At 47.0% G+C, this 23,752-nt stretch overlaps 1 protein-coding gene across 1 annotated transcript; it reads left to right on the top strand.

Annotated features, from left to right (window-relative positions):
- The first annotated feature begins 2,541 nt into the window (after window positions 1-2,541).
- Window positions 2,542-22,634, top strand: LOC144683491 (coagulation factor X-like). The gene is made up of 4 exons (XM_078546549.1): window positions 2,542-2,699; window positions 4,528-4,688; window positions 17,147-17,177; window positions 22,368-22,634. The coding sequence occupies exons 1-4, from the start codon at window positions 2,603-2,605 to the stop codon at window positions 22,514-22,516; spliced, it is 438 nt and encodes a 145-aa protein (XP_078402675.1). The 5' UTR covers window positions 2,542-2,602; the 3' UTR covers window positions 22,517-22,634.
- The last annotated feature ends 1,118 nt before the right edge of the window (window positions 22,635-23,752 follow it).

The following is a 23,752-nucleotide window of genomic DNA, read 5'->3' on the forward strand; positions in this document are numbered from 1 at the left end:
ATGAAAAGGCTCACATTTTCTATAGTTTACTGGAAGGTTCACATCTCAAGATTTCAAGTTCTAAGAGCTTTACTGTAATAAACAGACTAAAAGCTATATTGTCTAAACACTATTCAGTCAGCAAGTTATACAATAAACAACAGAAAGATCCCTCTTTTAAAATGACAGAAAATCCCTCTCATTGTTATACTTTACTCTTAAGTGGACACTTCAGTCTCTTTGAACCAATCCAAAGCTATTCTCAGCCCCCAGTGGCTTTCTTTCGTTTTCCTTTTCCAGCTGGATAATTTCTAATCTACTGACTGACTCTCACAGTGAGGGTTACCCCGAAGAACCCTCCTTCCAGCCAAAACTGGGTGAATCTTCCAACATCATTTAAATCCTCATCAACATGGTCGCTTCAATCTGAGTGCGAGCTCCCAACTGCATTCTGCATGGTGAATCATGGAAACTGCCCACCTCTATCTCTCACTGCTCTCTCTAATTCTTACAAACTGATCTGTTTGTGAGGTTAAGGGGTCTTTTAGGAAAACCTGCAACCCAATCCCACAATAGCTTCATATGGAGTTCCACCTTCCCAAAGTCCATCTCCATGGCAATGTGAATCACATGGGCCTTATATCCAGGTTGAAATGCTAATTAACTATCCTTCAGACCCCCAACTCCATTCTATCTTGAAACTAAAAAGACAGTTTAAAGTGTAATTGACATTCCTAACACTCCCATGTGACATGGAGACTAACAGTCTATCCACCACAGCACAAGTTACCCTGGTCATTCTTTGCAGATGAATACCTCACACCTTCTTCACAGTGAGACAACCTGGGCTCCCTTTCTAACCTTTAACAACCATGCTACTCAAGCTTGTCATTGAACAGAATTCAGAACTGCTCACATGACCCCGGTGAGTCCTCTGTCTTACACTAAATTAGGGAGATTGTCCCTAAACATAGGAATCCTACAAACTTCATATTCATAACACAGGGGGCTGAATTTTAGGTTGATCAGGCGGGCACGCGCCCGACCCAATCGGGTGTGAAATCACACGAGATGTCGTCGGGCGAGCATCCATGATGTCATCATGCACTCGCGCGATATTTCACTCAGCGGGCACGCACAGAAGTTGGAAACGTGCCCACCGACAATTAAGAGGGCAATTAAGCCCATGAATGGCGCAGTTGTCTGCTATTTATCGTCATCCGTCCAACCTTACAGTTGGCGGACGGGCGAATCGGCCAGATAGCCTTTACATTTTTCATGAAACTTCATCCAAGGGTGGGATGAGGTTTCTGTAATGAAATAAAATAAAAATAAAAATCTGTGGGGCAGCATTTTTATCACCTATATTTTCAGGTGCCTGATTGTGATCGGACATTTTTTTCTGCTTTTTTAAACTCTATTGGCACATTTTGGGGTCTGCGGCTCCCTGGGGCAGCTCTCTGCCCTCAGGGAGCTTTCTCTCAGTGCTCGCCCGCGCCCACGTTGACATCATTGTCCACCCTCCTCCCGCCACCACCCCGGCAGCGCTAAGCTTTTCAGCAGCGCTTCATGCTGGCTGGCCGTTAATTGGCCAGCCAGTGTGAAATCGCGGTAAGGGGCCGACCGCAGTTGGCGATCCATTTCTCAGCCAATCCCGGGCCTGCCAATCGTGCCCACCAGCCGAGCTAAAAATTCAGGCCAGGGTTTCCGTCAATGTTCTGCTGAATTTATGGCAGAAAAACTGGCACATCGCCAATGGAAAATTCTACCCCACAAACTCAAAACAACTATTAAAAATTATTCCACGTACACTGTGGCTTGGATTTCCTTAGGAGAGAGTAAGTCCTGATGTTGGGGCCATTTGCACAGGGACGGGCAACAGGGCAACACTGGCAATCTCCCTGGAGGTGGCCTCTCACTTGGTCATCGCTGGTACTGTCCAAAAATTCCAGATGGCGGGCTGGCTCTGCACTCTGCTGGCCCAATCAGACCTGCTGCCAGCTCACCAAGAGAGGGAGTTGATGCTCAGGCTGGAAGGAGAACGGGAGGGCACCTCGCTTTTCAGATGCCCTCGCAGTGGAGTCAGAAATGTTTTTTCTCTGCTGAGGCCAGGCAGGCAGGACCCCGACAGTCGGGCGGGTAACACCTTCAGCATCGGTGTCGGGTCTGCAGGGGCAGCCTTTGACACCAGGATCCCTGCCTTGGGATATGGAGCCTCCCGTTAATGGACTCCCCCCAGGAAGCCCCAAGTAGGCCGCCTCCTTGCAGCTGGTGGCCTCCCCAACAAAGTGTCAACGGCCAGTCAAAACAGGGCACTTAATTATTTTAATTAGCTGCCAATGATGGGAAACCACTACACTTATTGTCCCACTGCTGGTGAATTGGTAGGGTGACAGGATTGTGTCAGGGAGCTGTGTCACCATGGTTCCTCAACATTTTACTGGCCATCCTGTCTCCTAGCCCAACATCTGGTGGCCCTGTGAACTTCTGTGGTAGCTTTTCAGGATAATAGGTTATTTATTAAGTAAAATACTTCAATGAGAAAAGAAAACACTGACTATATAAACAGTGAAACATAAATTTGAGTTTATCTTTTGCAATACTGCACCTTGTTTTCCCTGTGATGATAAATTTGAGCAGGTATTTTGGAAGCAACATGACAATCATTTTGAGCTGCGGGATAATATCACTGTTTCTCTTTGGTTGTCAGGCAAATGACTGTAAGTATCAACAATTTTCATGATAATTCTTTGAGCAATCTGTTTTTAGACATATTTTCTCTGGCTCCCTCTGTAGCTCCTGCATGTGGTGTTGATTCAGTCCCTGGCTGGGAATAGATTGGTGATCTGATTCATTCTCTGCCATTTTGACTCTTGTACCCACTGCCCATTAACCGCTGGCAGTTAGCAACTCTCAGGTCTTCAATCTCTCCCATGAACTGCCTGAACCTCTGCTTTGCATCATCCCCTGAGGCATAATTGAGATCAAGGAATGGAATTATGTTCCTTAAAAATTAATTTTTTTGTGTCAACACATTAATGCTTTAAACCCTAGAATGTAACTCTCGCTGGCTTTATAAGATACAGGAATAATAGTATTCCGAATGATTTCCATTAAGTTGATTATGCAATTGGAAGATGGATTCTGGATACATCAGTAGCAATTTTAATCCTACCGACCGGGCAGAAACAGGGACCGGAATTTTCCAGCCCCTCAAGCCGGCGGGATCTTCCAGTCCCCCCCGATGTGAATGGAGATTTCAATGGCTCGCCAGCCCCACCGCGGACGAACCTGTCATGGGACGGGGGCTGGAAAATTCCGGCCTGGGTGACTGAACAGGTAAAATGCCCTGGGCTATGGAGACACCCTGTAGAGCTGCCTGCGATTTTTACTCAGGCTTCTGGATGGGTGGCCAAGCAGCCCGTGCAAAGCAGGCAGGGTCCTCGCTGACAAATGGAGTTTGGAGACCAATGAAGCCATCCAGCTCTGACTCTTAATTTACCACAGGCCTGATTGGGGAAAAATCCTGTGGCTTTTCCGCCAGGTCAAGTCAAGGGAGAAGAGGATCCTGGGCGAGATGAAACCATTTAAGTTAAGTTATTTTATTTTCCTTATAAGGCGGGGAGGAGACTGAATGTTCCAATGCCTCAAGGAACGTTGAGGCCTCTCCTGCATGTTTCCTCCCCCTTTCTCTCTGGCAAGATCCTCAAAGCATTCCCCCCTCACTACAACTACTTGCGTGCCAATGAGCAACCGTGGGTCGCTTGATTATCTGCAGGAACTGCAGCACATTAGTGAGTTAAAATTGCCTGGGCCTGTTCTCTGTTGCAGCAGGTTTCTAACTTGCCTGGGCACCTGCCTGCTAGAAACCCATCTGGAGTTTAAAATCAGGGCCTGAATACGAAAATCCTGGGTAATAGGCTTAGAACCAATCCTGCACAGTCTGCAGGAACCGAGCATTTTGTGTGTTAAAAGGGGTAAAGCGTTTAAGCGGAAATTCCCAAGATATGGCAAAAAGTTAACATACATCATAAAATGCAATAAAAGGTCACCAAACAAGCTTCAGAGCTTTGTAACAAAGCTTGTGTTATAACTGAACAGATTATAATGAGTGTGGGTGTATATGACAGGATTGTGAGGCTGATGGTTACTTGTGTCTTTTTTTGATTTGAAACTGTCTCCAAGCTAAGCAAAGCTGAATAAATAAACAGCAACTGGTTCAGTCATTTTATTGATTTAACCGTACGAGGCCAAAGTACCCTAGCACCAAAAGGATTTCGAAAGGAACTTTTTCCTTCGATATTTCAGATTTCCTACGACATCCCTATATCCTGTGAAATTTTAAACCAGCGCGCTAACAAATCTAGTGAAATTGCAGCCTGGAGCCCTGACTTTTGACATACTTTAAAGCAAAGAAAGAAGTTTCATTGTTATAGCGCCTTTCAGAACTTCAGGATATCACAAAACACTTGACAGCCAACAGTATTACCGTGTTATAATATATTCATACAGCCACATTATTTCTAATAATTTGGATCCATTTTTGAGTATTTTTACAGAAGCCAGCTGCTGCGCGGTTCCTGTCTCGATTTCGCAGAGCTAACTATATGCTAGAGGAGATGAAACAAGGGAAGCTGGAAAGAGAGTGTTTCGAAGAAACCTGTTCCAAAGAAGAGGTCCGAGAGGTTTTTGAAAATGACTTGAAAACAGTAAGGACTAGGTTTTAAGGCTCATTTTAGCCTCTTTGTCCCATTCTCACTGTTGTTATCCCATTTTCATTCTTTCTCTGATCACATAACTGGAGGATTTCAGCTGCTCAGGATAAGGAGATGTTTGCAATATGAAACTTGCTGTTTACATTGCCCGTTACAAGGCGTGGCTGTCTCCTCTTACCTTGGCTAGGTTGGTAAGATCACTGAACTACTTATGAGCTGCTATAGGGGAATTGGTAGGGGTGGCATTGACTGACAAGGCAACCTCATTTTGCTGTGCTTGGACCATTGCTTTGCGTTGGCTTCCTCCCCTCGGTGCCAGGTAGCAACTCCCCCACCTTTACTTATATGGACCAAGGAAACATCCACATTGAAGTATGAAACTTTTATAGTTGTGTGCTCTGTCGCAGCACCCTCAGATCTGATGTGTTGCTCGCAGTTTTTAAAATAGCCCACCCCTTTAATCTTCTGAAGCCAGTTTCCTGAGGTGAGCTCCCAATAACACAAAAAGCAAATCTGAAAGTGCTGGAAATATTCAGCATGTCTGGCAGCATCTGACGAGAGGAAAACAGGGTTAACAGGTGGAATTTTCACGTCCTGCCTGCATGGTGGGCAGGAGCGAAAAGTTGGAGAGAGGCTAAAAATTGGATTCCAGCCCGTGGGAAATCGGTTTGGAATTTTTCCCTCACCACCTTCCTGCCGGGCTGACGGCAGATCGGGTTTCCCGCTGACCCATGGCGGGAATGCCATTTGCATACATTAGCATGTCGTCAATGCTCATTAAAAACGCTACTCGTCGGAATCACGTTCCCCCTCCCAATCTCGCGCTTACATCAGTGGGAAATTAGACCGGTCTGAATCGCGTTTGGATATAAGTCGTGCGCAGCTGGCAGCCATCACTTCACTCGTGTACTCGAGGCGAGTGCAACAGTCAATGCCTACCTACAGCAGCGCTGCTCCGGGTTCTCACCAACGCCAGTGTGGCGCTGCACTGGTGGGGGTGCAGGGTTGGTCTGCTCACTGGCTTCCTCCATACTCTAGGAGGGTTTCTTCTGCAGCGGCTCAGTCAGGGCTGCATATGGGACAGAGATCAGCATTGCAACCGGCGGGGGGAAGGAAGATGGAGACGTGGGGGACAATGAGCAATGGTGGAGTTGGTTGCGGGGTGGGGGGAGGGAAAGGAGGAAGGAGACATGGGGGACAACTGGTGGTGATGGGGTTGACAGGGGGCAACAATGGCAGACAGATAGGAGATCAAGGGTGGGGAAGCTTGACCCCAACATGAAAGGCTTGAATGCAAACACAGAAGCGGGTGGATGCGAGCCGAACTGTATGAATGGGAGGGGATGCATGCAGACTTCAGAATACGAGGGAGGAGTTGTGTTAGTGTGGCACAAGAGTCTCATGGAGATGGGGAGGGCGGGAGGGACATTGTGTTGTAAAGAAGGAACGGGACAGCTCATTGAAAGACAATTATAGTCCCTGGTCTGGGGCCAGGTCATCATGGTGAAAGAAAGGCAGTCCTGGGGCTTAATGCACTTCAGAGTCAGGGTGAGAGAAAGGCAGTTCTGGAGTTTTGCAGGCCATGCTACAGGGATATGCTTGACACACACGTCATAGTCCCGCTCCAGGGAGGGGCAAGGACTTTGTGCTCAATTGGAATAAGACACAGCTTGGTGTGTAGGGCGTTGTCATGATCTGACAATCACTGGCCATGGGCTTGTCTGGCTCGGTACTGGGCTGCAGATGGGATAGCCATGGTTAGAGGAGGCACCTGCAGCCTGTAAAGGGGGAATACGTAATGCAGAGGGGGGCTTCGAAACTCTCCTGGATGGGGGTGGGATGGAGTGGGGGAGGCATCTCCTCTGTACGCAACCGTGTAAACAGCCTCGAGATGGGGAGGGGTAAGGCCCACACTGGGCATGGGGTCATCAACAATGATGGGTTCAGGGGAAGGGCTGGAATGTCCACTACAATGACAACAGAATCCAGGATTACTGGGGGAGGCTGGAGATTAACAGGAGGGAGCACTACCTGCACATCATGAGGTTCTAGGAAAACTGGAGGGACCCGAACACCGACAGGGGGAGGGTGGAAGCTGGTCTCAAAATGAAAGTGCATCACCACCATCTTGAAAGCCTGGAGTTGTTGCTCAGTTTGAAATCGAAACTGGAAAAGAATCTGCACAGGAGGGGTCTGAGTCAGTGTCGAAGGAGCTCAGGGATGGACTCAGGGTCCCTTTCAGGGAGCACCCTCAAACTGCTTAGAGTCTCAACATTGAAATAGAGTCAGAGCTGAGAGAAAAGAGGAAGATTTCCTTGAGAAGGTGCAATTGGAGCCATTACCTTTAACGAGAGACTGCAGGAGTCATTGGCCTCACAATACAATTGCTCCATTTGAGTATTAACAGAGAGGAATGTGATCATGGAGAATGCAGGTGACAGTTAAGGAAGCACATCTGCTGCATATCTGCCAGATCATCAATAAAGGCCTCTAATGTGTTTCCTCCGATTGGCATGGGTAATGGGCCAAAGGGCATCCAGTCATTGCTGAAGTTGAGCTTGATCAGCATACAAGATCATAGATTACAGGAGGTCGCACATTTCATGAATATGTGCAAACCTTTCCCATGCTCTGTGGGACTGACATGTCAAATATCAGGTTTGGCATCTTGGTTACCTAGATATGTGAGTATGTGCATCAACTGTAAGGCTGTATCAGCAAAAAGTGAGTAGGGTGGACACAGTTCTAGGTCATGACATTAGCTTTCTGTTTGTGAGTGTGAGGTCTACTATTAATCTCTTACATCAATGAGTTCCCAGGGAGAAGGAGGATTGAATAATGGAGCCTGTGCTCAATGCTACCTTCTTGATGGCCGTGACCAACTGGGGAGGAGGAGAAGGGCCAGGCGTCGCCAAATGCAGCTTCGAGAGGCTTAAGATCCAAGGTCTAGGGGATCCTCAGCAACACTCAGAGGATGAGGAGGTTAAAACCATCCCATGGGGGTGACTCACACAACCAAGGATCTACTGAGGAAGACTTTCTATCTGGCGATGAGCGACAGACAATACTGCACACGTCTGCGCTTGTCAAGAGAGGCGGTGGATCATATCTGCCACATTCTGCGGGAGGATCTAACGCCACATGGACTGGGAGGACATCCCCTGCCAGTGCCCTTGAAAGGTCACCATCACACTCATTTGTTATACCTGCAGATCGTTCCAAGGGTTCACAGGAGACCTAAGTGGCATCTCACAGTCCTCAGCACATAAATGTATCAAGGAAGTGACAGATACCCTCTACAGTAAGGCTCATCATTATGTGAACTTCACACACGAAGAAGCTAGCCAGGCTGCTAGATTTCTGGGGTTTGCACCTATCTCAGTCTTCCATAGAGTACAGAGTGTAATCGATTGTACACATGTGGCATTGAGAGCTCCATGGCAGCAGCTCCTCTTTGTTCATTAACAGGAAAGGGTTCCACTCCCTGAATGTTCAACTGGTGTGCAAACATTGGAAGCTCATATGTACATTTGTACCAGGTACCCTGGGAATTCCCATGACTCAGACATCCTGAGTCACTCCCAGGTGCCTCTCATATTCGAAGGCCCTCAGCAAATACAGGGATGGCAGCTTTGGAATAAGGGGTACCCAGTCAAATGATGGCTCATGACATCCGCCTGTCATCTGCTGAGTCACTCGGAGGAGAGATACAATGCGGTGTATAAGGTGACATAATGCATTATCAAGCAGACCACTGGCATCCTGAAGATGCCAATGTTCTTCATCCCAGGACGCAGAACTGTATCTATGAGGATAGATTGGAGAGGTTGGGACTGTTTTCCTTTGAGAAAAGAAGGCTGAGAGGAGACTTGATAGGGGTATTCAAGATCCCGAGGTGGAAGGACAGGGTAAATAGTGAGAAACTGTTCCCACTCAAGAGAACGTCATGAACTAGAGGGCACAGATTCAAAATAATTGGCAAAAGGAGTAAATGTGATGTAAGGAAAAAATTTTCACCCAGAGGGTGGTTGGAGTCTGGAGCAAACATTCTGAAAGGGTGGTGGAGGCAGGTTCAATCGAGATATTCAAAAGGGATTTGGATTGCTACCTAAAAAGAGAGAAAATGCAAGGTTACGGGGATAAGGCAGGGGAGTGGAACTAGGTGGAATGCTCTTTTAGAGAGCCAGTGCTGACTCACTGGGCCGAATGGCCTCCTTCTGCACTGTTAAGATATGGTGATACTGTGATAGATGCGCTTCTGATTTTTGGACCACTCAAGTGGGTCTCTGCAAGGGCAGGAACTTGAAGAGGGAGATGAGGGTCAGCTTCCGCATGAGCATGCCATAGAAGAAGCACGATGTGGAAGATGTGTCTGTGCCACACTGATAACCACAAGATTCCAGGAGAAGTAAGATGCAGACACCGGGACAGGGCAACATTTCTTCTGTCCCCTAGTGCTATGCCAGTCACTGAAAGGCATTTATTATCAGTAACACCAAGAGCAAGTTCAGCATTCGGACTTGCACCCTCAACCCTCATGATTCAGCAGGCCCTAATCATGAGAAAGGTCAGCGGCGAACTCTGTATCCAAGCGCTCAGGGAAGTGAAAGTTCAAATGCTGCATCAAAGGACTTGATGCAGTTGTTACCACCTTAATGAGAAACTTTAGCAGACACTGAGATGCACGCATAGTTGGAGAAACCATCATAGCTGTAGGTCTCGTGCTTTGGCAGTAAGGCAGCCTTCTCATTTGGAGCGTCAATGGCAGCTACCCCTCCAAGGCTAGTGAACATGCCTAACTCCATGTTGTATTGTAAGGAGTATGGCTGCTAATGCTTTTTGCAGACACCTCTAGTGAAGAGTTTAACACATCTCTCTGACATAGCACAAGGGTTGAGTAACTTTCATGACTCAGCTACACATCACATAATGTGAGGCTCACAAAGAAGACGATCATTGAGTGGGAGGATGGCTCACCCTCGCATTAAGAGGGCACATAGATGCATATGCACGATGCTTTCAAATGACGAGACCATCCTCATGAACAGCAAATGTATTTACAAAGGTGTGTGATATAAACTTTGATTGAGCACCCGTAACCCAGAAATGATTTCAAAGCTTCTTAATTTTTCTAGCCCCGTCGCTATGTCTAGGTGCATCCCCGACATCCACAGGAGAGAAGGAGGCACCTTGCTGACTGTTATGTCCTCTTGTCTTTGGTGGGCATCCTCTAGAGGGCCAAGACCTGGAGTGCCCGTGCCTGCTTTGGGTGTCCTGCTGTGGGTCAGGTGCACCTGCCTCAGCCTGTATGGCTGGAGCTGATGGGGTCACAGTGTTATAACCACAGCCAGTGTTAATTACTGTGCAAACGAAATCCCTGAGGCAAACTTGCCTTACAGACCACAACCTTTTTCTTAAACCATGAAGAAAATGTACCTATCTCAGCAGTAAGAGGTCCAGTACCACTTTGGGATCTTTAAAAGTAAAAGTAAAAGTTTTATTATCAAAAATAAAAGAAAACTTAAACACACAAGATTACAGTTATGCGATTAAGGTTAGTCTTACAAAACATACCCCCCAAAACTCTCTACTTGATCAAACCCACAAGTAAACACCTTCCAGGCAACACTTATTGATATTAACTATAAGAAAAGTCTGATAATATCACACAAGGGAAGCTGATATAGCTTCAATAAAGGTTTACCATATTACCTTTACCCTCTTCCACTCTGTGCTGGAATCCACTTCAGAATAAAACTGCTTGCTGCAGCCCAAGGCTTTTCTGGCTTGACTGGATGGGTGATTCAAACTGCATCATTCTCCAGTTCAGTGCTCCACCTATCTCAACAGCTCAAACAGCTCCAGACATCTCTAGCTCAACATCTATCCACAGTAACTCTAATATACCCTTTTTCTCTTTCATCTCCTTTCTAATGTTCTCACACCCCTTTGAAACGCAAACGCTTCCAAATATAAGATCTTTCATGTTTCCATCTTGTCTTTACTTTTAGGTCAATAAAATATCATATCCCCACTACTTGAGTATCTTTGAACTCCTGCAAGATGCAAACATGCTCCTTGACATCTCTGACTCCCCTTTGATATTCTAACAAACACTTAACTTATCTAAAAATGCAAATGTTAGATCTAACCTATTCACTTGTACCTCGACTTGACACCTCTATCCTTTTCATGTTTCCAAAGCCCCAGACAACCTGATACCTATCAAACTGTTGCTCAGCTTAATTAAATCACACACATACATAGACATTCGCCTTCTTTACAGAATAGCACAATATTCCCCAAAATATTTTTAAAAAATCAATTCTCACAACAGGCAGAGGGGATTGGGATCTGCTGGACAACTTAGAGTCACCTGGCTGGATGGCCCGGGGTCTCCAGCTGCTGGTCCTCCTCCTGGTGGGTGCCCGAGGGCGCCTGAAGAGAGGTCTAGGTGCCCCACCCCGCCCCCCTCTTGCCTAGCCACTGATAGATCCCACCAATGCCTATAGCGATGGAATGCAGGTCCAAGCGCAAATCCAGCAGAACCTGCTGGACCATCCTTCTCATGCAGACCCTGAGGTGCTCAAATGTCGGAGCCACAACATCAGACAGAACGTGAACAGACCCATCCATACTTTGCTCTTTTCTGTTGACTGACTCTTGTAACTCTACCTGTCGTCACATCTCCAGCATGTTATAGATGGCCACTTGCAGATGTTCGACATCAGATATGGACTCAGTGGGTGCTTGATCTTCAGCGGTCCTCCAAGTGCCAGAGACTTGGGCTGCCACTGCCTACGACTGCTGTGGAGACATGTCAGTGAGGTGTTCTCTAGAATATGACCCCGAGCCTAATCTGTGTCTCTGCGATGGTGGAGGGTGCAGGTGAACGCAGCAATGGGTCCTCTTCCAATGGCTCCTCAGATTCTCCCCTGAGGTAGTCTGGAGGCTGGGGCTTATGTTGACTCTGCTGGTCTGTCTGGACCTGCTGGTGCCTGTAAGAGAGCAGATAGATTTAGTTCATGAACAGGCTGAATATAACATTGCATGTCACTCACTGAGAACGCCAGGATGTGACCAAGTCATGGAGGCCTCATCCATGCTGGCTTGCTGGGAGAGGCTGATCTTGCCTCCCCCACAGGAGCACCAACTCATGCGCCAACTCAGTGGCATTCTCCTCAAATGTGGCCAGCCCCAGAATGTCGGCCCTCCCTCCTCTAGTCGGGGACCTCTTCCTCTTGTGGGCAAGCTTTACCTGCGTAAAGACAAATGCATGGAATGTGTTGAGAAGAGATGGAGGAGAGGTTGGGAAGCATGCATGCCTGCTGTATGTGCTGAGCCCTCCCCAGTAAGGGCCAAGGATGGAGTTTGTGTAGCATGGTCGGGGTGGATGTACAATGAAACACACCACGCCGTTGGATGGGGTCCTCAACAACAGTGGGGGGGCCCAAAATGACTGAGTTTCAGAGTGTAAGGAGTGGGAGATCTGGTTAAGGCAGGCCTGTCCAGCCCGCTGCCCGAATCCGGCCCCTGAAGCCCTTCTATACAGACTCCCCCACACCCCCATCCCCCGATCTAGTTTTCAAAATGCCAGTCAAATAGGTAAGCTGGAGTGGAATATTCTTCTCGGAGCCTTTCCCCCAACTGCAGAAGAGGAGAGGCCTGTGATTGGAGGAGAAGTGAACAACAGTGGCGGCAAATTTGCTGGGAAGAAAGGTTTACTTCCAGTGAGGGAGGGGATTGGAGAAAGAGTGCCATGGGCCCTGGGCAGGAGAGGCTGTCTGCTGCAGGCCCCGGGGAGGAGAGGCTGTCTGCTGCAGGCCCCGGGCAGGAGAGGCTGTCTGCTGCGGACCCCAGGGAGGAGAGGCTGTCTGCTGCAGGCCCCGGGGAGGAGAGGCTGTCTGCTGCAGGCCCCGGGGAGGAGAGGCTGTCTGCTGCAGGCCCTGGGGAGGAGAGGCTGGCTGCCGCTGGCCCCGGGGAGGAGAGGCTGTCTGCTGCAGGCCCCGGGGAGGAGAGGCTGTCTGCTGCAGACCCCGGGAGGAGAGGCTGTCTGCTGCAGGCCCTGGGGAGGAGAGGCTGGCTGCCGCTGGCCCCGGGGAGGAGAGGCTGTCTGCTGCAGGCCCCGGGAGGAGAGGCTGTCTGCTGCAGGCCCCGGGAGGAGAGGCTGTCTGCTGCAGGCCCCGGGCAGGAGAGGTTGTCTGCTGCAGGCCCTGGGGAGGAGAGGCTGGCTGCCGCTGGCCTGGGAGCAAGACGCTGCCGAGCCCATGGTTGGAGGAGAGGGGTGGGAAGAGGCTGGCTGACGTGTGAGAAATTGAGTGCGTGTGGGTGAGCGGGAGTGTGGGAATGAGAATGTGTGCGAGGAAGAGTGAATATGTATGTGTGTGTGGGAGTGAGAGTGTGTCTGGGTGTGTGGGAGTGAGAGTGTGTGGGTGTGGGTGTGTGAGAGTGAGACTTGTGGGCATAGGGGAGAGAGAGTGTATGTGTGTGGGAGTGAGTTAGGAGTGAGGGTATGGGTGAGTGATAGTGTGTGGGGATTGAGTGGGTGTGGGTGTGAGTGCCTGGGAGTGAGAGTGTGTGGGTGTCTGGGAGTGAGAGTATGTTTGGGAGTGAGAGTATGTGTGTGTGGGTGTGTGGAAGTGAGAGTGTGTGGGAGTGAGAGAGTGTGTATGTGGGGGTGTGTGGGAGTGAGAGAGTGTGTGTGTGGGGGTGTGTGGGAGTGAGAGTGTGGGTGTGTGGGAGGGAGAATGTGTTTGTATAGGTGTGTGGGAGTGAGAGTGTGTGGGAGTGAGAGAGTGTGTGTGGGTGTGTGGGAGGGAGAATGTGTTTGTGTATGTGTGTGGGAGTGAGAGTATGTGGGTGTGTGGGAGGGAGAATGTGTTTGTGTAGGTGTGTGGGAGTGAGAGTGTGTGGGAGTGAGAGAGTGTGTGTGTGGGAGTGAGAGTGTGTGGGAGTGAGAGAGTGTGTGTGGGGGTGTGTGGGAGTGAGAGTGTGGGTGTGTGGGAGGGAGAATGTGTTTGTATAGGTGTGTGGGAGTGAGAGTGTGTGGGTGTGTGAGAGTGAGTGTGTGGGTGTGTGGGAGGGAGAATGTGTTTGTGTAGGTGTGTGGGAGTGAGAGTGTGGGTGTGTGGGAGGGAGAATGTGTTTGTGTAGGTGTGTGGGAGTGAGAGTGTGTGGGGGTGTGTGGGAGAGAGTGTGTGGGTGTGTGTGGGAGGGAGAATGTGTTTGTGTAGGTGTGTGGGAGTGAGAGAGTGTGTCTGTGGGGGTGTGTGGGAGTGAGAGTGTGTGGGAGTAAGACAGTGTGTGTGTGGGGGTGTGTGGGAGTGAGAGTGTGGGTGTGTGGGAGGGAGAATGTGTTTGTATAGGTGTGTGGGAGTGAGAGTGTGTGGGTGTGTGGGAGGGAGAATGTGTTTGTGTAGGTGCGTGGGAGTGAGAGTGTGTGGGTGTGGGGGTGTGTGGGAGTGAGAGTGTGTGGGAGTGAGAGAATGTGTGTGTGGGGGTGTGTGGGAGTGAGAGAGTGTGTGTGTGGGGGTGTGTGGGAGTGAGAGAGTGTGTGTGTGTGGGTGTGTGGGAGTGTGAGATGTGTGGAGTGAGAGTGTGGGTGTGTGGGGGTGTGTGGGAGTGAGAGAGTGTGTGTGTGTGGGTGTGTGGGAGTGTGAGATGTGTGGAGTGAGAGTGTGGGTGTGTGTGACTGTGAGTGTCTGTCTTACTCCCAGTCTCAGGTTTCCCATTCATTCTCACCATCACACACCAACATGTACTCACACCCACTCACACAGTCGGTAAGGGTGATTGAATGTGCGTCCTGAGACTGGGAGTGAATTGGACACAGACACTCTGACCTTCTCACACTCTGGGCATTTTTATTACTCTTTCTTCAATTTAACAATTTATTACTTTAACATTGTTTTATTTTTGCTCAACAACTGTTTTTTTTCTTAATATCAAAACTGCTACCTTACCTCTGGATGGCCAGGTAATATTTTCCAAAAAGGTTTCCTGAGGTACCTCCAGCCCTCTTTTCCCACCAAGCATCCTGGATGTGCAGAACCTTTGGGAGATGTTGTTAGGGATTGACTGCTCTCAGAGAGTCCAAGTACATGGGAATCGGCACATAGTGCACATTATATTGCTCCTTTTGAAAATGTTTAAGATGGTTAATGCATTATTAATCACCAGGCTGATATAAAACAGGCAGAAAGCAAGTTGGGGATGTGGGCCGCAGTACTCGAACAGGGTTTCAGCACAGACATGCTGAGGGTGTCCTACCCTGGTGATAAGACTATTTCACGATTAATGTACACAGGCATATTTTTACAGGTGAAGGAGCACTGATCAATTTGTGTATTTTTCTTGGCTTTGGCCTTCGGTCTGGGGGAAGGGGGCGGTGGTGCCGGGGGAAGGGGAAGTGCCGTGGGGGGCGGGGGGATGGGGGTGGGGATGTGGGAGTGGGGGTTGGGTTCTGGTGTGGTGGCCCAACATTGAAGCTGAGCACAGGGGCTCCGCTAACTGTAAATCCACCACGGTACATGATAGACGAGATGCTGGTGATGTTAAAGTGTCCATGAGACAATCAGTGCTGATGTGTCCCCTGCTAACATAGTGTGGGATCCCTGAGCAGTACAGCACTTTGAGTGCATGATGCCATTATGAGATTGGAGTGAGCTGAAGGGTGACTTACCCTGGCGGCGAGGATGAGATCGTTCATCGTCTTCCTGCACTGTACGGCATTTCTTGGGCGTGCGTCCAACGAGCTGACCTCTTTTGCAATCGCCTCCCAAGGCGGCGAGGTGATGCTGGTGGGCTTTCTGGAACCACCCTGGTGTTGGTGGATTCCATTGATGAGGGCCACAAGAGAGTCATTACTGAACCTCGTTTGCAGCTTTCTTCTTCAACGCAGCCGTCTCAGGATGTCTCCTTAACACAGCTGGGCTGGAGAGAGTGGACCTTCAACACAACTAGGGAATGGCAGGGTGAATGAATCTGCTCCCGACCCGCGATTCAGAGGGATACTTGCCTATGCATAATTAATTAGCTCCGTTGCGCAAAATCAGACACGATTTCCTGTCACGCTGCCCAGTGGGAAACGTGCCACGGAACCTGCCCAGTGGGAAACGTGCCACGGATCCTGCCCAGTGGGAAACGTACCACGGAACCTGCCCATCACAGCACTTATTTCAAAGATGGAAAATTCCACTCAACGTTTCGGGACTCCTCAGCAGAACAGAAGAAGGGCAGAGATGTGATAATTTAAATACCGTCGAAATTGGGGAGGGGCATGAAGAACATGAGAGAGTCTTCGGGTAGGGGATGGGAGAAATTAAATGATAAAGATGTCATGGAACAAAAGGCACAGGAAGTGGTAATGGTAGCAGTAAAGAAACAAAACATTTCTCCAGAGTGAGTATAAATATCAGAATAATGAACAGCTCTGTCCAGAAGCTAAAGATATAATAAATAAGTTTCAAATTGGAATATGGCACAAAAGCAGAGTTAAAATGGAGGACAGAGTTCATGGTCTGAAATTGTTCAACTCAATGTTGATTCCAAAAGGCTGTAAAGTGTCCAACTGGAAGATGAGCTGCTGTCCCTCAAGCTTGTGTTGAGCTTCACTTGAACACGGCCGCAGCCAAGGACAGAAATATGAGCGTGAGAGCAAGATGGTGAATTTGTAACCGGAAGCTTGAGGTCATGCTTGCAGATTGAAGGAAGTATTCTGCACAGTGATCACCTAATCTGTGATTGGTTCTCCCCATTGTAGGGGAGACCGCATTGTGAGCGGCGAATACAGTATATTAAATTAAAAGAAGTCAAAAAAAGTTGCTTCAGCAGATTAAAAGGGCAGGTGATTTTAAAAACTGCGCGAAACAACGTGAAATGACGCGCAATGACATTAAATGGAAATCGACAAAGTAAGTCAGTTATACCCGCCCTAAAAAACTGAATGACTTTAAAGCGAAATGACTTAAAGTGGGGCAACTTAAAATGGGGACTTACTGTACTCAGGGAGTGATTCTGTAATCCAATGCCGCTAAGTGGGGAAGCAATGCTCAGAATTGGTGTATCTCCCTAAATCATCGGCGTGCAGTCCCTGGTGTTCCATGGGTATAATTTAATGGGCAGAAGACAATGGGCCGTGATGTCCCTCTAAGTACTGCTCTCAACTTTTAACACCAGATTGAAGAATCATTCTGTTGGAATTCACTTCCTAAACACTCGCACCTTTCCAATGCCTTCAGCTAAGTCCTCTCTCCTTCTTAATATATTTCTCCTTCTTTGGCTTGGCATCATTTTGCATATGCTCTGTGAAATTCTTTGAGATGTTTTTTGGCCTTAAAGAAGTTATATCAATACATTATTGATCTCATGGTTGTTAAAATGTTTAAATGTTTTTATTTATGATTTACATTTCTTACAGCTCTGAATCTAAAATCCATCTATTTCATTTGTAGGCAAACTTCTGGATGATTTATGTTCTTAGAGGTATGTATGATAGTCTTTGGTTTACTTGTTTATTTGTTCATGGGAAGTGGGTGTCACTGGCTAGGCTAGCATTTATTACCCATCCCTAATTGCCCTTGTTCAGAGGGCATTAAACAGTCAAGTCACATGTAGGCCAGACCAGGTAAGGACGGCAGATTAAAGGACATTAGTGAACCAGATGGGTTTTTGCAACAATCGACAATGGCCATGGTCATCATCATCAGACCTTTAATTCCAGATTTTTATTGAATTCAAATTCCACCATCTGCCATGGTGGGATTCAAACCCGGGTCCCCAGAGCATTACCCTGGATCACTAGATTACTAGTCCAGTGACAATGCCACTACCTCCCCCTCTAACTTAACTTGGGAACAATTAAACATTAAAAATGGTAGAGAACTTCCGCGATTTCCCATAAACGTGCTTAATTTTGAAATAATTCCATAATAAGAGTTGTTTCAATGGATCTTGCTTCTGGATAATAGTTGAATATGGAGGAACAATATAAACAGCAAAATCACAGAATCACAGAATCACACAGTGCAGAAGAGGCCCTTTGGCCCATCGAGTCTGCACTGACACGCAAGAAACACCTGACTTACCTACCTAATCCCATTTACCAGCACTTGGCCCATAGCCTTGAATGTTATGACGTGCCAAGTGCTCATCCAGGTACTTTTTAAAGGATTTGAGGCAACCCGCCTCCACCATACTCCCAAGCAGTGCATTCCAGACTGTCACCACCCTCTGGGTAAAAAAGTTTTTCCTCACACCACCCCCAAACCTCCTGCCACTCACCTTGAACTTATGTCCCCTTGTGACTGACCCTTCAACTAAGGGGAACAGCTGCTCCTTATCCATCCTGTCCATGCCCCTCATAATCTTGTACACCTCGACCAGGTCGCCCCTCAGTCTTCTCTGCTCCAATGAAAACAACCCAAGTCTATCCAACCTCTCTTTATAACTTAAATATTTCATCCCAGGTAACATCCTGGTGAATCTCCTCTGCACCCCTTCCAGTGCAATCACATCCTTCCTATAATGTGGCATCCAGAACTGCACACAGTACTCCAGCTGTGGCCTCACCAAGGTTCTATACAACTCCAACATGACCTCCCTACTTTTGTAATCTATGCCTCGATTGATAAAGGCAAGTGTCCCGTATGCCTTTTTCACCACCCCACTAACATGCCCCTCTGCCTTCAGAGATCTATGGACACACATGCCAAGGTCCCTTTGTTTCTCAGAACTTCCTAGTGTCATGCCGTTCATTGAATACTTCCTTGTCAAATTACTCCTTCCAAAGTGTATCACCTCACACTTTTCAGGGTTAAATTCCATCTGCCACTTATCTGCCCATTTGACCATCCTGTCTATATCTTCCTGTAGCCCAGGACACTCAACCTCACCAATCTTTGTGTCATCCGCAAACTTACTAATCCTACCCCCCACATAGTCATCTATGTTGTTTATATAAATGATGAAAAATAGGAGACCCAGCATAGATCCCTGTGGTACGCCACTGGACACTGGCTTCCAGTCACTAAAGCACCCTTCTGTCATCACCCTCTGCCTCCTACAACTAGGCCAATTTTGAATCCACCTTATCAAATTACCCTGTATCCCATGTGCATTTGCCTTCTTTATAAGCATCCCATGTGGGGCCTTGTCAAAGGCTTTGCTGAAATCCATATAAACTACATCAACTGCATGACCCTCATCTGCACTCCTGGTCACCTCCTCAAAAAATTCAATCAAATTTGTTAGGCATGACCTCCCTCTGACAAAGCCATGCTGACTATCCCTGATCAAACCTTGCCTCTCCAAGTGGAGATAGATTCTCTCCTTCAGAATTTTCTCCAATAGTTTCCCTACCACTGACGTGAGACTCACTGGCCTGTAGTTCCCTGGCTTATCTCTACAACCCGTCTTAAATAGCGGAACCACATTAGCTGTTCTCCAGTCTCTGGCACCTCCCCCGTGGCCAGAGAGGAATTCAAAATTTGGGTCAGTGCCCCTGCGATCTCCTCCTTTGCCTCCCTCAGCAGTCTGGGACACAAATCATCCAGACCTGGAGATCTGTCCACTTTTAAGCCTGCCAACACCTCCAATCCTTGTCAATCCCTATATCAATTTGCTTAAGAACTTCGCAGCCTCTCTCCCTGAGTTCGATACCTTCATCCTCATTCTCTTGGGTGAAGACGGATGTGAAGTATTCATTCAACACTCAAGTGATGTCATCTGGCTCCACCCATAGATTGCCCCCTTGGTCCCTTATGGGCCCTACTCTTTCCCTGGTTATCCTCTTCCCATCAATATACTTATAGAATATCTTGGGATTTTCCTTACTTTTACCAGCCAGAGATTTCTCATATTCCCTCTTTGCTCACCTAATTGCTTTCTTAAGCTCCACCCTGCACTTTCTGTACTCCATTAATGCCTCCGCTGATTTGCTCCCCTTGTACCTGCTAAAAGCCTCTCTTTTCCTTCTCATCGTAACCTGAATATCTCTGGTCATCCATGGTTCTCTGGGCTTGTTACTCCCTCCTATCACCCTAGAGGGAACATGTTGACCCTGTACCCTCCCCATTTCCTTTTTGAATACCCCCCACTGCTCTTCTGTAGATTTCCCCACAAGTAACTGTTGCCAGTCTACCTTGGCCAGATCCTGCCTTGTTTTACTAAAATCTGCTCTCCCCCAATCCAAAACATTTTTTTGCAACTTGTCTATTTCTTTATCCATAACAAACTTAAACTGTACCGTGTTGCGGTCGCTGTCACTAAAATGCACCCCTAACACCGCTTCAGCCATCTGTCCGGCTTCATTCCCCAGAATTAGGTCCAGCACTGTGCCATCCCTTGTTGGACCGTCTACATATTGACCTAAAAAGTTCTCCTGTACACATTTCAAGAAATCCACTCCATTCAAGCCCTTAGCACTATGTCTATCCCAATTAATGTTGGGAAAGTTGAAATCACCTAATATAATTACCCTATTGTTATAGTTTTTACAACATATTTGCTCCTCAATTTCCCGCTGACTATCTGGGGGTCTATAATAAACACCTAACAATGTGGCTGCCCCTTTTTTATTCCTAAGCTCTACCCACAAAGCTTTATTCAATGCCCCCTCCAAGTTATCCTCTCTCCTTACTGCAGTAACTGACTCCTTAACTAATAATGCAATGCCTCCTCCACTTTTACCCCCTCCCCTGTCTCGCCTGAAGATTTTATATCCCGGAATGTTGAGCTGCCAATCCTGCCCTTCCCTCAACCTCGTCTCAGTGGTGGCTACTATATCACAATTCCATGTGTCAATCCTCACCCATCTTCTGTTTTACCTGTAATACACCAGGCATTAAAGTAGAGGTCATCCAGCCTTGCCTTACTCCCTTGAAACTTAATGCAGCTGTACTCCCTCTGACTTGATTGTTTTACTGAATTATGATATGTCCCTATTCTGCTACCATTCTGTGCCCCCCCACCCCACTGCCCAATTAGTTTAAACTCCTCCCAACAGCACTAGCAAACCTGCCCGCAAGGATGTTAGTCGCGCTCTGGTTCAGATATAGACTGTCCCGCTTGTACAGGTCCCAACTTCCCCAGTGATCCAGGAATCTAAAACCCTCCCTCCTGCACCAACTCTTAAGCCACGTTTTCATCTGCACTGTTCTCCTATTGCTGAGCTCACTAGCAAGTGGCACTGGGAGTGATCCAGAGATTACAACCCAAGAAGTCTTGCTTTTTAGTCTACTGCCTAACTCCCTGAATTCTTGATGCAAGATCTCAGTGGTGCAAAAGCACTTACCTCAGGGATTCAACCTCTCCTGCCTCCTTTTAATCTGCCGAGGAAATTCACCTTTATGTAGTCAAAAATATAATAACTGTTAAAATGAGGCACGTAGCCTCATCATAATATTTAACTGATCAATCTGCTTCCCTTGAGCAGGTTGTCTGCTTCTCGTCCCGCTGTGTTAAAACTGAAAATGGGCGGGTTCAGTTCAAGTTCCGACTTATTCCCCTTTAACCTCTGACACAACCTCAACCCACCCATTTTTTGAGAGTTTAGATACAACCCAAACAGTCTGCCAAGATTGACAAATTATAAATCCACTCTTGCTAGATTCATGTCAGAGTAAGAAGGATTTACCTTCAATGATGTTCATTCCTAGTTAGGATATTTACTTTGTCATCAAACGTGCTTTAAAATCTTTTTTAATAATTTTGTTGGGAATGCGGGTGCACCAAATTATTATTCTGCACTTCCAAGTAATGGGACTACCTCAACCAGTCAAAAGTTACTTTTTAGTCCCAAGTGATAGACTGGATAAACATCTTCTTTCTATTCCTGAATGCAGCTGTAGCCTCATTTTAGTTAGGCAGGATAGAAGTGCATCAGCCCCTTGTAATGACGCATATGCACCACACGTTTGTAGCTCATATCCTTGGAAGAGCACTCTGAAGGCTGCCGAGACCTCCTTACTAAATTCATCATGGAATTAAACCATCATGAATGAATTCTCTTTCCTGAGTTTATGGCTGTGAGAGCTGAAAATGGCTTCTGAGTTTTAGTGCTTAAAGAAAATCCATACACCAACAATATTTTTGAAACATGTATGTGGGATGTTTGACATTATATAAGGTATGCACGTGTTCAGACTGAAGACATTGAAACCGTGGTGAGCAAATGGCACATGCATAATGAGCAAGGTGCACCGGGGTGGCACAGTGGTATAAAGCAGATGCTATGAGGCAATTCATAATGCCTTCCAGCTGTTGGTTTATGCTGGTGTCTGAATCATCACCACTGAGAACCATATAAAATTTGAGTTTGGGCTTTTGTGCCATTGGCTTTGGGTACTATAGTTTATGAAAGTGGTCATTTGACTCAGGTAGTCTTCAAAACATCGGGAATTGCAAGAAACAGGTACAGCTGCTAACGTGCTCACTGTGATGAGGTACAAGTTTGCCATTTTGGGTATGGGTCCATGCAGTTTTATTTTCAGTATCTGCATATATTGCTTTATTTATATGTCTATTTATTTTACATCACGACTAGGTTACTGTCATATTTCAAAATTCAATTAAATCTTCACACCATTGCTGTAAATTTATTCTAACAACGATTCTATAGTAATTTGCCCTTGATCTGAGTAACAGTAATGTTCTAATTCTATTTTCTAAATCTAGATAGCTTATTTCAAACTGCAAAGAAAATTCTTGAAGAGCAAAAGAAAATTAATGAAATTATGAAGAAGCTCGGGGAAGTGAAACAGAATATCAGTGACTACGAAGATCAATTCTTTGCAAAGTTAGAAGCTTGTGCTGATGGTAAATAATAGGAAAGGCTTTTTATTTTCAATGTTACAATCTGTTAAGGCTGTGTGAAACTATTACACTTATGTTAATTTTCTTCTGCAAAATTCTGTAGATCAATAAAATTTCAATTAACTCTGATTGATAAAGGTCGTAAAAGGCATGTGTTTGGGCTTATTTCACTTGCGTCTTTGGGAGCTGTAGCTTTAGGTGTTGGTGCAGTTTGAAGCCTTAGGTTTCATTGATGGAGTTTTAAAAGATTCTGTATTCATGGACTTGTAAAAAAAATCAACCTGAAAATTAATTTTTAACTCACACTTTTACATGAAGTCTCTAGTCTGAGTGACCTATTACTTGTGCTTTTTCATAACATTACTGACCTCTGTATGTATGGCATTAGGCAGAATCTTGTTGAGGCATTGGGGGGTATCATCCTCCCACGCTGGATCATCCGAGCACATGCCGATGTGCTCACCACTGAACATAAGCTACGTACACCTGGCGAGCTACACTTCTCAGGCCTACGAGGTTTGTTTGCCTAACTTGCTTCAGGGAGCACTCGCGGTCATCAGCAACAGGCTTCACAGGCAGCACCACATCACTTTTAAGGGGGCTCACGGGCAGGTCTCTACATACCAGACCAGCCATAAGGCCGGGTGGCTTTTCAAAGGCTGCATTGATTGCTTGGGGAAGGGTGAGAAGTGGCCTCAGGAAAGGGAAGAGGCTGAACTGGCTAATCCAGTTCAGTTTCTGGTCAATAGTAACCCCAGGACGTAGATAGTGGGGGACTCAGTGATAGTAATGCCATTGAATGTCAAGGGGCGATGGTTAGATTCTCTCTTGTTGGAGATGGTCATTGCCTGGTACTTGTGTGGCATGAATGTAACTTGCCACTTGTCAGCCCAAGCCTGGATATTGTCCAGGTCTTGCTGCATTTGGACAGGAATGCTTCAGTATCAGAGGAGTCACGAATTGTGCTGAACATTGTACAATCATCAGCGAACATCCCCACTTCTGACCAATGATAGAAGGAAGGTCATTGATGAAGCAGCTGAAAATGGTTGGGCTGAGGACACTACCCTGAGGAATTTCGGCGGTGATGTTTGGGAGCTGAGATGACTGACCTCCAACAACCACAAACATCTTCCTTTGTGCTAGGTACTACTCCAACCAGCGGAGAGTTTTCCACCTGATTCCCATTGACTCCAGTTTTGCTCGGGCTCCTTAATGCCACACTCGGTCAAATGCGGCCTTGCTGT

The sequence above is a fragment of the Cetorhinus maximus genome, chromosome 8 (assembly GCF_964194155.1).
Source record: "Cetorhinus maximus chromosome 8, sCetMax3.hap1.1, whole genome shotgun sequence".
Classification (NCBI taxonomy): Eukaryota; Metazoa; Chordata; class Chondrichthyes; order Lamniformes; family Cetorhinidae; genus Cetorhinus; species Cetorhinus maximus.

Coding starts and splice junctions, on each gene's coding strand:
- LOC144683491 (XM_078546549.1), top strand. CDS start 2,603: ATGATAAATTTGAGCAGGTATTTTGGAAGCAACATGACAATCATTTTG. Junction 2,700..4,527: donor TGGTTGTCAGGCAAATGACT/GTAAGTATCAAC, acceptor TCCATTTTTGAG/TATTTTTACAGAAGCCAGCT. Junction 4,689..17,146: donor TTGAAAATGACTTGAAAACA/GTAAGGACTAGG, acceptor TTTCATTTGTAG/GCAAACTTCTGGATGATTTA.